Genomic DNA, 15241 nt, shown 5'->3' on the forward strand with positions numbered 1-15241 from the left:
TTTTCACACGAACTTGATTTTGGCAATTCCTTTCCACTACAGAAAATTATATAGGAGAAAACAATGCTCCTATAACTCTGTCAAATGGGGGGATGAGTTTAGTATTAAATAACTTCCTAATGCTCCAGGACACTCTTAAGCATTAAATTCATATTACACTTCTTCTAAAATGACCAAAACACTTATTATTCACGTTGTTGTCACATTGTGTTAGTCACTCCATTGTGTCCTACTCCTTGTGACCCCATGGACTGTAGCCCCTGAGGCTCCTCTGTCCATGGTGTTCTCCAGACAAGAATACTAGAGTTGGGTTGCCATTTCCTTCTCCATATTATTCATGTTATATCAACAAAAATTAAAAAGATCAAAATTCACATTTCAAATTTAAAAGTCAAGTGCATTACTGTACTTTTGGAAAGAGTTCTAGGCTATTTTTTTTTTTGGCTGCAGTGCTAGAAATTTTATATAATTGTCTAACTTTAATCTCCTCTATCAGCATTCCACTTTGAAAACAACTTGTAAATTTTCAGAAGTACTCATAATGGTATATAGGGCAACTTAATGAATGTTTTAACTCATTTTTAGAGTCAGAAAGCACTGTACTTAGTAAGCTAGACATAAATGAACCCTTCACTATAAAATGTTCTCATAAGATTTTTCTTCCACTTAAAAAAGAAAGTAAGGACTAGGGGTCAATCTACACTTCACTACCCTTCCTCTAGAAAGCCAGAAAATTGAAGTTGACAACTTACTCATTTAATTTCTTAGCAAAATCTCTTTGAAAATGTAGGATTTTATTTCCTGGCCATCTATAAAGCCAATAAATAAAATTCACAATAGTAGATGGGACTCCTTTTAGAATTACTAGTAGAATCACTGATGCCAAAACCTGCTGATTTAAATAGTAATGGGAGATTTATTCTCCATCTTGGAGCAAAACCAGATATATGGCCAAGTGCTATGAATGATTCATCAGAATAAAGTACAAAATCTTTCTCCCAGTTTGAAAAAAACTGTACACCATCTTAAAGATAATACTTGACATTCCAAGTTTCCAAAAGAATCTCACATAACAGAAATTTTACTCTGATAACGAGCATGGGATGATAAATATAAACAAAGCAACGTTAGGAATTTAACCCTTGCACATTAAATGAACTGATTAGATGCGAAGTACTCCAAAAAAGGAAATTATAACCAAACACTGAAATTTCTGAGAACTATCTTTTAAAAAAAAGTATGGTTTAAAATTTTTTTCCTTTGATAGAAGTCACAGTTTGACTATTTCCAGAACACATGACTTACCCATGTCCTCCCTAACTGTATGCTTTCTTTTTCTTGGCAATATCATATGCAACATTAAAGGAAGTTTCATTTGGGCCTAGCTTTACTTGGAAAATACACTTCCTTCCATCTCCCCACGTTGTCACAAAAGGACAGTGTGATTCATGTAGCACTTGGTGTTGTCAGATGTAGTGGAATAAAAAGCTGCAAGGTATTTTTGTGCAAATTGCTTGCCAACAGGTAAACGGGAGCACTTTTCATGTTAACTTGAAAACAACATGTGACAACAAGGATTATCATTTTTATGAAGATTTTTTTAAAAGACTCAACCCAATCAATAGTTGAATTTCCCCCCAGATCAAAAATACCTTGCAGCTTTTTTATCCCACTACATTTGACAACTCCAAGTGCTACATGAATCACACTGTCGTTCTGTGACCATGTGGGGAGATGGAGGGAAGTATATTTTCCAAGTAAAGCTAGGCCCAAATGTTAAAAACAGATGCCCAAAGGAGCTAAAAAGTCAAATGGATTCCATTGATACACTAGACTTAATCCCCTCTTGTCTACTCAATGGCACTCAAGCAGCTGAGCACTCTCTCTCTTCCCTATATTGTCACTTTTTTCGTTCCACGTTGGTCCTTCTCATTAGGGTACAAAACAGGCTTTAATTTTCTCCATCTTAAAAAAATTCAAACCAAAAAATCTTTTTTTTTTACCCTATATCCTCTCTTGCTACCCCTCCATTTCTCTGTTACTCCTAACAAAGTAAAATCTTGAAAGAATAGTCTACACTGGCTGTCTCCAATCCTTCTCAGGGAGAAGGAATGGAGAAAAAAATCCTCTACTCAATAATTCTCTCTTTGGATCACTACAATAGACTTTGACCTTCACATAAACTACTTTCACGAGAGTCACCGAACACTTCCTTACTTGCCAAAGATGGTCAACCATGAAGTCTTACCAACCTGTCACAAGCATTAGACAGTTGGGTCATCTTGGCCTCATTAAAATATCATCTTCACTTGCTTTCTAGGACATCACACTCTCCCCTATCTACTTCACCCTGGTCTTAACTGGTTCCTCTTCATCTCCCTTGCCTGAGCCCTAGGGAACAACAAAGTTGAGATCTCTTCTCAAACTACATGCATTTGTCAGGTAACATCCACTCTCTAGGTATCAGATACTATTATAGAATAAAGACTCCCAGATCCATGTGCTCAGTCTGGGCCTGTCTTCTAGCTCCAAACCCACATACAAATGCCTCTCCAATATACACCCATTTGTACCTCCAATTTCAAACTTACCATGTCCAAAATTGAACTCCTTATCTCATTTACCTGCCATAAAACCTGTATTTTCCTTATCACAGGAAAGGGTAACTCCATCTTTCCACCCATTCTGGCCAAACTCCTGTTTCCTTCCACTTCTTTTTCTCACATGTCATGTCACATTCATCAGCAAATTCTACAGACATTGTCTTCAAACTTAAATTACCATCACTTCTCATGACCCCAAAAATCATAACACTGGTCCAGGTCATCAAATTCTCTTTCCTGGATTATTACAATACCTTATGAGTAGCCCTGCTTCCATGCTTGTATCCCTGTAATTACTACTAGGGATCTGCAAACTATGACTCATGGACCAGATCCAGTTGCTGTCTATTTTTATACAGACTCTAAGAATAAAATTGTACATTTTTAAACAGTTAAAAAATGATATCTCATTATGTGCTAAAATTATATGAAATTTAAATTTCAGATTCCATAAGTTTTATTGATCTACAACTACACCTAATAATGTATCTCATCTATGGATGTTTTCAACCACCACAGCAGGGCAAGAGTTCAGACTATACGCCCTGCAAAGTCTACAAAATTTACTCTCTAGACTTTTACAGAAAAGGTTTGCCAACCCATGATCTAACTAACACTATACCCAGTCAGAGCATAAAAATACTCTACACAAAATCTTCCAATTCCTTCCCATCTCATTCACTGTGAAGCTACATCTTTATAGACTGCTAGACATCTATAAAGACACGGATGTCAGCTACCTACAAACTCTTTCTTCTACTGTTCTTCCCTTTGCTCAGTCTGCCCTAGCCGTATGAGGTCCTACTCCTTGAACATGTAAAGCAAAGTCCTACTGCAGGGCCTCCCGCCCTGCTCTTCCCTCTCTTTGGAGACTTCTTAACCCAGATCTACACAGTTCATTCTCACTCCTCACTGGTAATGGCCCAAATTTCGACTTATTAGTGAGGTTTTTCTCGATCAAACTGCTCCCACTCCCTATTACCAGTCTTCATTTCCTTCCTCTGTTTCTTTTCCATCTGACATACTATTTACTGTTTATTTTCCACTGTGTATTTCCTCTGCAACTTTTATCTTGTGTTTTTCATTACCTATTTTATTTTTTCCTAAGTTAGAATAATGCAGGGCATATTATATGCACTCAATATAATTTGCTATATGATTAACTTTAAGATAACCTTAAATAACTGACATTTCATCTTCTACAAAAAATTTTTAATAACAGAAAAATCAAAAGGTTAAAAACTGAGTTCCTAAAAGTCATCCATCATCAACAACATCAATAAGCCCTGGAATAGATTAAACTTATAATACTAGCACATTCAGACAGATTGAGTATTTATTTCAGGAAGTATAATCAAGCTTTTAATCACGTGATAAATCCTACCTGCAATAGTAATACAAAGTGTTTACTTGCAAAATCCTGATTCTGCAGTCCACAGCATCCCAGACACAATACAGCCAAATTTCTTACTACAGGATGAACATTTATTATTCCAGGAAGAATCTAAAATGAATTAGAGATTAAAATAATTTTGACTAGAAGAAGAAATTTAAAACAGTATATTAAGAAGGTGGTCAAAGCGAAAATTTCTTTAAGACCTCATAGATCTACTTCATTTCCATATATAGTCTATTAACTCAAAAAACTAAATAGTAAATTGCTAAAACAGAAGAAAACAGTCAGAGCAAATTATAGTCCCTATATTCCCTCCACCTGCCAAAACTGACTTAATGGCTTCCCAGTGCTCAAAGAAAAGATAAAACTCCCTATTGTGTAGTCTTTCCCAGTATCATCTCATGCCGCAATATCCCCTGCTCTTTGTTTATTCAATTGATCTGTTTTCAATGTTTCCCAATCAGTGCTATCCACTAGAAACATAATGCAAATCACATGTCATTTTAAATTTTCTAATAGCCACATTATAGTAAAATGAAGATGAAATTAATTTTAATATATTTTATTCCAAAACAAATAACAACACATATAATCAACATCTAAAAACTGAGATAACATTTTTAGCTGTGGTTTTAAAAAAATTTTATAAAAAAGTGAGATAAACTATGTTGCTTGTACTAAGTCTTTGAAACCCAATGTATTTTTACATTTATAAATATATATATTTAAAATAGTTTTTAATAGTCACAGGTTTTTAATATCCACATGTTGCTGGTGGCTACAGTATTCACAAGAGTAAATCTATACATTCTTCCCTTCCTTTTTCACATACTTAATATGCCCACTTAAATGTCACCTCAAGGTCACCCTCCATGGACAGATGAAACTCATTATCTTAAGTTAACACATGACCATAAAGCTTTTCTTCATAGCCATTATCAAGGGCATAAGCTTTCACTTGTTTATTTGATTGATATCGCCTCTCACTTGACCAAAAGATCTACCAAGGGCAGTCTACACGTGTTTTGTAAATCATGTACACTCTATCCCCAATACTGAGTGTACAGTACACAATACACTATGATAGATATATTATTTATATTTATTATAAAATCATTAATATTTGTTCACTTTCATTTTCTAAGCACAGTAACTCCATTAAAATATTATTACTCCTATATCTAAATACCTTACTCTTCCAATCTTTAGACAGATTACTTTTATATATTTAAAATCATTATGACCATTCAATTTTGTATTCTTTATTTCCTCAATATTGTATGTGTTTTCCCATATATATATATATATATGTCTTTGTAATTACTGTTTCAATTGTGTAGTTAATTATACTATAATTTATCATTCTCCTGCAACAGAATCAGACATAAAGCACACAGCAGAATTTTAAAATATCATTTTTCATTAGAGACATCTTCTTCCTTAAAATTAAAAACTAAATTCTAGAGATTGAATAGATCTAGTTTTAATCAGCTCTGGACTTTTCTAAATAATAATCTGATTTCTTTACTATATTGACAAACTCATGACAATCCAAGGAACCAGATTTTAGAGCACAATTGTTGGCTGTTTTTCACTAATCCCAAGGGAAAAAACCTTAGGGAAAATCCTGGAAGAGCTTGGACACATTTAAAATTTGCTTTGGATAAGTAGCAATATTAAAAAAAATACTCTAAAGCTTCATGTCTAATACCATCACCACTAACCACATGTGGCTACTGAATACTTGAAATCTGATTTGTCCAGATTGAGATGTGCTTTAAGACTTAGTATGAAGAAGAGAATATAATTTTTATATTGACTAACTGATGAAATTATAATATTTGGGATATATTGAGTTAAATATATTAAAATTAATTTCACACGTTTCTTTTTAACTTTTAAATGCAGCTACTAGAAAATTTAAAGTTAACAGGTGGTTTGCATTATATTTCTACCAGACAATGTTGTTCTAAGGCTTGCAGAATTTATATCCCTCTCCTGAGTAAAATGGAGATTACCTATGGGGGTTACTTTAGTAAAAAGTCCCTTAAATATGCAGTAATAAACAAATTCCTTCACAAGGCTTACAATGTAACTTTCTCAGTCTTTCTACACAGTAAGATTCTGGTACTTTAAATATTATTATTGTATCTCAGTATTCCTCTTACTATTCAAAAAATGAAGATATTCTGCATCTCTTGCCAGTATAAAATAATTTTTTCAAACTTTCTAAAAGAATAATTATAACATATACTAGGTCTTTTACATGCATTATCTTAATTCTCACAATATGAAGCAGCCACTACATTATTTCTTTCAACATACCAAAGATTCAATGATGCCATCCATGGTTGCACCTATACCTGTTGAAGTGGACATCTGCTTCAATAGTTCATAGCACAAAATAAGACACTTCTGTAGGGTTTCAGCATCATTCTAAAACAAAACACAAGATATTCTGCATTAGTAAGAATATATTCTGCCCACCCCTCAAATATTTACTTTCTTAGAGTTTTTTGTCTAAGATGTGTTGTCTCTATACACATTCCCTGAATGACTTTAACCATTCACATAATTTACCATTTATGAGCTATTCAACTATTCTCTAAAGTTTCATACTCATATAGAAAATTGCCATAAGACATTTCCTCTTGTACGTCCAACAGGCTTTTTAAACTCAAAATGGCCAAAAGGGAACTAATTATTACTCAAATCCCTCCTCCTGTGCAACATCCATAAATACTGCTGCCATCTACCCAGCCATTCAAACCAAAAGACCAGGGATACACTCCTGACTCACTGCTCTCCCTGTTACTAATTCCAAAATATGTTTCAAATCCATGACTTCTTTCCAAATCCACCATCATCATGTTCAGGCCACAATCAACTCAATCCTACATTACTCTAAGTCTTCAAACTAGTATATCTGCATGAAATTAATTTCCTGAGTAACAGAATGACATAATCTCATTTTTAGTTCTACACCATGATCTTTGAACAGGTCAACGTGGTCAAACAGATGCCAAGAGTAAACATTGACATTTTAAGAATCACTGAACTAAAATGGACAGGAATGGGTGAATTTAATTCAGATGACCATTATATCTACTACTGTGGACAAGACTACCTTAGAGGAAATGGAGAAGCCCTCATAGTCAACAAAGAATCTGAAACACAGTACTTGGGTGCAATCTCAAAAATGACAGAATGATCTTGGTTTGTTTCCAAGGCAAACCATTCAAAATCACAGTAATCCAAGTCTATGCCCTAACCACTAACGCTGAAGAAGCTGAAGTCGAATGGTTCTATGAAGACCTACAGGACGTTCTAGAACGAACACCAAAAAAAGATGTCCTTTTCATCATAGGGGACTGGAATGCAAAAGTAGGAAGTCAAGACATACCTAGAATAACAGGCAAGTTTGGTCTTTGACTAGAAAATGAAGCAGGGAAAAGGCTAAGAGAGTTTTTCCAAGAGAACGCACTATCATAGCAAATGCCTTCTTTCAAAAACACAAGAGCCAAGTCTACACATAGACATCACCAGATGGTTGATACCAAAATCAGATTGATTATATTCTTTGCAGCTGAAGATGGAGAAGCTCTACACAGTCAGCAAAAACAAGACCGGGGGTGTTCAAATGAGATCCTTATTGCAAAATTCAGACTTTAATTAAAGAAAGTAAGGGAAACCACTAGGCCATTCAGGTATGATCTAAATCAAATTCCTTATGATTATACAGTGGAAGTGACAAATAGATTCAAGGGATTAGATCCGATACAGAGTGTCTAAAGAACTGTAAGTGGAGGTTAGTAACACTGTACAGAAGGCAGTGAAGAAAACCATCCCAAAGAAAAAGAAATGCAACAAAGCAAAACGGTTGTCTGAGGTGGCCTTACAAATAGCTGAGAAAAGAAGAGAAGCGAAAGGCAAAGAAGAAAGGGAAAGACATCCCCAACTAAATGCAGGGTTCCAAATAGCAAGGAGAAATAAAAGAGCCTTGTTCAGTGAACAATGCAAAGAAACAGAACAAAAGGATAAAAAACGCTAGAGATCTCTTCAAGAAAACTGGAGATACCAAGGGAACATTTCATGCAAAGAAGGGTATAATAAAGGACAGAACTGGCAAGGACATAACAGAAGCAGAAGAGATTAAGAAGAGGTGACAAGAATAAACAGAACTATACAAAAAAGGTCTTAATGACCGGGATAACCACAATGGTGTCGTCACCCACCTAGAGCCAAACATCCTGGAGTGTGAAGTCAAGTGGGCCTTAGGAAGCATTACTATGAGTCAAGCTAGTGGAGGTGATGGAATTTCAGCTGAGCTATTTAAAATCCTAGATGATGACACTGTTAAAGTGCTGCACCAATGTCAACAAATCTGGAAAACTCAGCAGTGGCCAGAGAACTGGAAAAGGTCAGTTTTCATTCCAATCCCAAAGAAGGGCAATGCCAAAGAATGTTCAAACTACCGCATAATTGTGCTCATTTCATAAGGTAGAAAGGTGATGCTCAAAATCCTTCAAGATAGCCTTCAACAGTACATGAACCAAGAACTTCCAGATGTACAAGCTGGATCTAGAGAAGGCAGAGGAATCAGAGATCAAATGGCCAATATCCATTGGATCATAGAAAAAGCAAGAAAATTCCAGAAAATCATCCGCTTATTTGACTACACTAAAGCCTTTGACTGTGTGGAGTATAACAAACTCTGGAAAATTCTTAGAGATGGGAACACCAGAGCACCTTACCTACCTCCTAAGAAACCTGTATGAAGGTTATGAAGCAATAGTTACAACCAGACATGAAACAACAAACTGATCCAAAACTGGGAAAGGAGTACATCAAGGCTGTATGCTGCCACCCGGCTTATTTAACTTCTATGCAGAATACATATTTCAAAACGCTGGGCCAGAGGAAGCACAAGCTGGAATCAAGACTGCCAGGAGAAATATCAACAACCTCAGATATACACATGATACCACCCTAATGGCAGAAAGCGAAGAGGAACTCAAAAGCCTCTTGATGAAGGTGAAAAAAAGCTGGCTTAAAACTCAATATTCAAAAAACAAAGATTATGGCATCCTATCTCATTGCTTCATAGCAAATAGATGGGGAAAAAACGGAAACAGTGACAGACTTCTATTTTCTTGGACTCCAAAATCACTGCAAATAGTGACTGCAGTCATGAAATTAAATACACTTGCTCCTTGGAAGCGGAGAAGGCAAAGGCACCCTCCTCCAGTACTCTTGCCTGGAGAATCCCAGGGGTGGCGGAGCCTGGCGTGCTGCCATCTATGGGGTTGCAGAGTTGGACATGATTAAAGCAACTTAGCAGCAGCAGCAGCTCCTTGGAAGAAAAGCTATGACCAACCTAGACAGTGTATTAAAAAGCAGATGTTACTTTGCCAACAAAGGTCCATCTAGTCAAAGCTATGGTTTTTCCAATAGTCATGTATGGATGTGAGAGTTAGACCATAAGGAAGGCAGAGCGCTGAAGAATTGATGCTTTTGAACTGTGGTGCTGGAGAAGACTCTTGAGAGTCCCTTGGACTGCAAGGAGATCAAACCAGTCAATCCTAAAGGAAATCAATCCTGAATATTCATTGGAAGGACTGATGCTGAAGCTAAAGTTCCAATATTTGGCCACTTGATGTGAAGAGCCAACCCACTGAAAAAGACTCTGATGCTGGGAAAGATTGAAGGTAGGAAGAGAAGGGGATGACAGAGGATAAGATGGTTGGATGGCATCACCAAATCAATGGACTGAGTTTGAGCAAACTCCAGGAGATAGTGAAGGACAGGGAAGCCTGGCATGCCACAGTCCATGGGGTTGCAAAGAGTTGGACACAATTTAGCGACTGAACAACAACAACATGATCTTTGGGTAAGGCACAATTTTTAAAAGATTGCTTATACAAGGCCTTACATAAATTGGCCCTTAATTTTTTCCCCCAGGTTTATCTCTTACCTCTTCCCATCAATTCTATGGTCACACGGACCTTAAGTTCTTTAACATGACAGGCACTCTTTAACTTCTGAGCCTTCACACATGTCACTCCATCTGCCTATAACATTCCTTTAACAACTCATTGCAGAGAGATGACAGAGTGCAGTAAAAGCACAATGAAAGCCACATGCCTGGGTCTGAATCCTGCCTCCACCATTTACTATCTACATAACTTCAGGCAAGTTACTTGCCTTCTATAAAATGAGGGTAATTGTACCAATTCCACTAGGTCATAGTGAGAATCAAATGAATTCACACTCATGAATATCACCTCCACACACACATACAAAAGCATCCTGTAACTACTAGCTTAAAAATTATTTTTCAAATCTCCCCAATGTTCATCGCAGCACTGTTTATAATAGCCAGGACATGGAAGCAACCTAGATGCCCATCAGCAGACAAATGGATAAGGAAGCTGTGGTACATATACACCATGGAATATTACTCAGCCGTTAAAAAGAATTCATTTGAATCAGTCCTAATGAGATGGATGAAACTGGAGCCCATTATACAGAGGGAAGTAAGCCAGAAAGATAACATTACAGCATACTAACACATATATATGGAATTTAGAAAGATGGTAACGATAACCCTATATGCAAAACGGAAAAAGAGACACAGAAATACAGAACAGACTTTTGAACTCTGTGGGAGAAGGTGAGGGTGGGATGTTTCAAAAGAACAGCATGTATACTATCTATGGTGAAACAGATCACCAGCCCAGGTGGGATGCATGAGACAAATGCTCGGGCCTGGTGCACTGGGAAGACCCAGAGGAATCGGGTGGAGAGGGAGGTGGGAGGGGGGATCGGGATGGGGAATACGTGTAAATCTATGGCTGATTCATATCAATGTATGACAAAACCCACTGAAATGTTGTGAAGTAATTAGCCTCTAACTAATAAAAAAATTTAAAAACAAAAATTATTTTTCAAATCTCAAGTTTAAACATTTATTCTTCTGGAGAAGTCAACACCACACTATGTGGTTTGGATGCCTCTCCTACACTTACCTGACTATAGCATTTATTACACTATACTGTGATTATACTGGAACAGATTTATAACCCTTAAATAGGACAAATGAACACATAAATGGTCAAAGCAAGTAAAGTTAAACAGATAATAGTAATTATGACAGATCACCTTACTTAAAATTTTTCTAATTCAGATTTGCAGTTTATATCATTTTTCAGTTTCCATTTTCAATTTTTGCTTTAAATTTCCTCCTCAAATTTAAAAGCCCACTGAATTTGTCAAACAAAAGAAATAGCTACTAACTATGAAAATAAAATTCAGGCATATCCACTGGGAAGGTGGGGTGTTAAGAGCAGGAAAGTCTATGGCTACAGAACTCAATGACATAACTCACAAAACTCCCCTGTAGAGTAAACTCTTCCCTATCCAGCTTTCTCTTCATGAGAATGATCAGAGGCCATTACAGAGTACTGAGAAGAGTTCCCCATGCTATACAGCAGGTTTTTATTAGTTACCTAGTTTATATAGTATTTCATTTAAAATAACAAAGTTACTTAGCTTTTTCTAAAATAAAAGAGTAATTTAACTTTAAAAAATATATGTGTAACAGTATTATTACTATATAAATTCTTCTCCTAGCAGTGGAAAGATCATGAGTCTTCCATAAGTAAGGGAAAGATGCATTTTCCTTTTCTAAATCATTGATGACAAACTAAAACAAAAAATAAAGAGAAGGCAACCACTGGAAGGCAATTTTCCTTGGCAAGGAAGAAAGACTTTAGATCCTAGGGATCAGCATGACAAGGGAGCAAATCAAATAAAGTCCTAGCTATAATAATTAAAGTTCATTAAAGCTTTTTGAAGTCCAACATAGAAAGGAACTGGCAGAAAAATATAACTTTCATATTATTTCATGGTACTGTTAAAAATCCCTCCAAAGGGAATATATTCTGGCAGCTAAATTAAGCAAACAAGGTTTAATTATGATGATTAACAGCAGCTGACATTTACTGTAAAAAAGTTATCTATACCTTCTCTATGTGGACTTCTTTAATTTCAAGTTGTTCTGTCTCTTTCAATAGTTTTATTTTGGCATCCTCTAATGCTTTTATTTCTTCTTTTAACTCTGATGCTCGATGAAAATCCTGTAAGGTAATGCAATTTTCCAAAGAGTCTTTCGCCTCAATAAGTTTAACTTTTATTTCAGCCATCTAAGAAAAGATATAAATTGTAAAAACACCAAACAAAAACTATTAATACAAAATCTGTAGCAAACTAAACAGTATTATTAACATCTCAACCATCAACAAATTAATCAGTCAGGCACATATAGAAAAAGTTGTAGTCTTCCTGAAACAGATTGGAAAATCTTTCAACTCACATAATCTGATAACATTTGATACTCTTATAGTTTAATAGTTAATCTATAATTTAACTTTGTGAGAGAAATTTTTTAAATGTACAAGAAATAAAAGACTTGCACAACTATATTCTAGTCAAGCATTTCTTTAATTTAGAAGAGAGTTACCTTAAGCTCTTTCTTTCTTGCATCAGCTGGATCATTATTAACACCAACAGTAACAATGGGTGCCCGAATCTCTGAGATAATTTCTGTAACCTGATAAATTATAATTCAGAATAAATGTTTTAATATATGTTACAAAACATAAAATGACATTCAACTGTCACACAAAACTCCAAACAGTATCCACAATCTTTTCAAAAATAGAGCAAAACATATAAGCAAAAAATGGCACACATTCTATTTCCTAGACAATTTTAGAAAAAAATGACCAGACAATACATCTGACTAAAAACTCTTAATATTATGCGACGGTAAATAGGCATATAGACACTGAAGATAAATTCTCTTTCACACAGTGCTTAGAAACAGAAAAAAAATGAAAAAAGCCTCTAATCTTGGGTACCGTAAACCTAAAATTTTCTGCCTCTAATCCTCAACTCCCTCTCTTGTTAAACTACAATGGGAGTGGAATACAAAAATAAGAATACCCTTTAATTCCTCCTTTGGGTGTACAAGGCATAATGACAGCAAACTAAACACTTCCCTTTCAGAGACACTAGGCATTGGAGGTGGCAGATTCAGGAAAAAGTGGCATCCCTAATGAAGGTACATTAAACAGGTGCTGTTATAACCACTAATTGGCAATGTTGTAGAAGGAACTTATATACTATCTGTATAAGGAAGGACTGGAAAAGACAACCTTTGAATTAACTTGTGATTTACAATTTTATGAAAATCAATGATACAAGTCTGTTTTTCAGGCTACCCCAGAGAAAAATAAAAATACTTGAAAATAGTAATATAATTTTTTAAAAATAAAATAAGTAGATTTTTTATCTATTTATCTAAAAAAATGAAGATACTTATGTTTGTATTTACCAAGCACTTTATGAAAATTATTTCATGGAACAATTAAAAATAAATATTGTTATTCTTATTTTGCAAACAAAAATTCTAAATTAAGTAATTTGGGTAAAGTCACAAATTCAGAAAGTGTCCAATGGGAAATCAACCCAAAGTGAAGAGGAACTAAAGAGCCTCTTAATGAGGATGAAGGAGGAGAGTAAAAAGCTGGCTTAAAACTCAATATTAAGAAAAATAAGAAAAAAAAAAAAAAGAAAAATAAGATCATGGCATCTGGTCCCATCACTTCACGGCAAAAGGAAGGGGAAAAGGTGGAAGCAGTGACAAATTTCCTTTTCTTGGTCTCTAAAATCACAAGGGATGATGACTATAGCCATGAAATTAGAAGACAACTGCTTAGCAGGAAAGCCATGACAAACCTAGACAGTATGTTAAAAAGCAAAGACATCACTTTGCCAACAAAGGTCCATACAGTTAAGGCTATGGTTTTTCCAGTAGTCACGTATGGATGTAAGAGCTGGGCAATAAAGACAGCAGAGAGCCAAAGAATTGATGCTTTCAAACTATGTTGCTGGAAAAGACTCTTGAGAGTCCCTTGGAAAGCAAGGATATCAAACCAGTCCATCTTAAAGGAAATCAACCCTGAATACTCTTTGGAAGGACTGATGCTGAAGCAGAAACTCCAAAAGTTTGGCCACTTGATGTGAACAGCCAACTCACTGGAAAAGACCCTGATGCTGGAAAAGACTGAAGACAGAAGAAGAGGGTGACAAGAGGATGAGATGGTTGGATGGCATCACCAATTCAATGGACATGAACTTGGGCAAACTCTGGGAGACGGTGAGGGACAGGGAAGCCTGGTGTGCTGCATGCAGTGCATGGGGTCACAAAGAGTCAGCAACAACCTGGCGAATGAACAACAACAAATGTATAAATTCAGCCAGCTCTCAAACCCGGCAACCAATGCCTATGCCACCTCTTCCCTAAACTGCTCCATTTCAAACTGAATCAACACAATAGGTACCGTAAGAGAAGAAAAGAAATATTTTTTAAAACATGTGTGTGAGAGGGACTGGGTTTTAAGAAGTTTAAAAGCTTCACAAAGAGACAAAACTAAAACAAAAGCAATTAAAGACAAATAAAGCCAAAAGCACTGAAAACACAATTAGCAATGTTATTGACCAAAACCTTTTATTTCTATCAACAATGAAGAAAATTACTTACAATTTGTATTCTCTTATTATCATCTATAATGATGTGGAGCAGTCTCTCAACAAGAAAAGAAATTAGGGATATTGGGGTAGTAGGTAGAGTAAGAATCTCCTGTAAGATAGCCAGCAGCCGTTTCCTAAATTCAAGAAGAACTATTTAAATTTCAATACAAAAATAGAAACATGTTATATTTCACCTATTCTGCAGACTTAATTTGTCTTAATTCTTTTTTATATTTATTTCTATAGGTACAAATATATATGTACTGACTTTAGGCCAAAAATTCACATTCTGAAAAAAAATAATTTATAAATGACCCTATAATCTTTCATAAATCAACAGGATGAAATGACAAAATACCATAAGTGATTCAAATAATTTATACTGTATTTATTATAGAGAGGACTAGTAATACTACCAGAAAATTTTAAGCAAAAACCTGCAACTTCATTGTTTATTCTGATGAAATTGAATTAGAAACTCATATTTCCATATTCACATAACAGAGAAGAGAAACATAGACAGCACGTATTTTCACTTATATACTCCATATATGTATTATATATATAAGAGGAAAGAAAAAACTTCATATAGTACTTTAGAGAGTTAGGTTAAATACATTTAATCATATGGTAATATAACTGTATT

At 35.2% G+C, this 15241-nt stretch overlaps 1 protein-coding gene across 1 annotated transcript in view; it reads right to left on the minus strand.

Moving 5' to 3' along the window:
- NCAPG (non-SMC condensin I complex subunit G) overlaps nt 1-15241 on the minus strand; it is a 41643-nt gene that overhangs the window by 15097 nt on the left and 11305 nt on the right. Inside the window, exons 9-13 of the mRNA XM_043438493.1 lie at nt 14606-14729; nt 12521-12610; nt 12024-12203; nt 6325-6435; nt 3988-4107 (exon numbers count right to left, since the gene is read on the minus strand). Coding sequence (XP_043294428.1) covers nt 3988-4107; nt 6325-6435; nt 12024-12203; nt 12521-12610; nt 14606-14729 — 625 coding nt within the window. The remainder of the gene's footprint in view (nt 1-3987; nt 4108-6324; nt 6436-12023; nt 12204-12520; nt 12611-14605; nt 14730-15241) is intronic.

This window comes from Cervus canadensis, chromosome 19, assembly GCF_019320065.1.
Source record: "Cervus canadensis isolate Bull #8, Minnesota chromosome 19, ASM1932006v1, whole genome shotgun sequence".
Taxonomy (NCBI): Eukaryota; Metazoa; Chordata; class Mammalia; order Artiodactyla; family Cervidae; genus Cervus; species Cervus canadensis.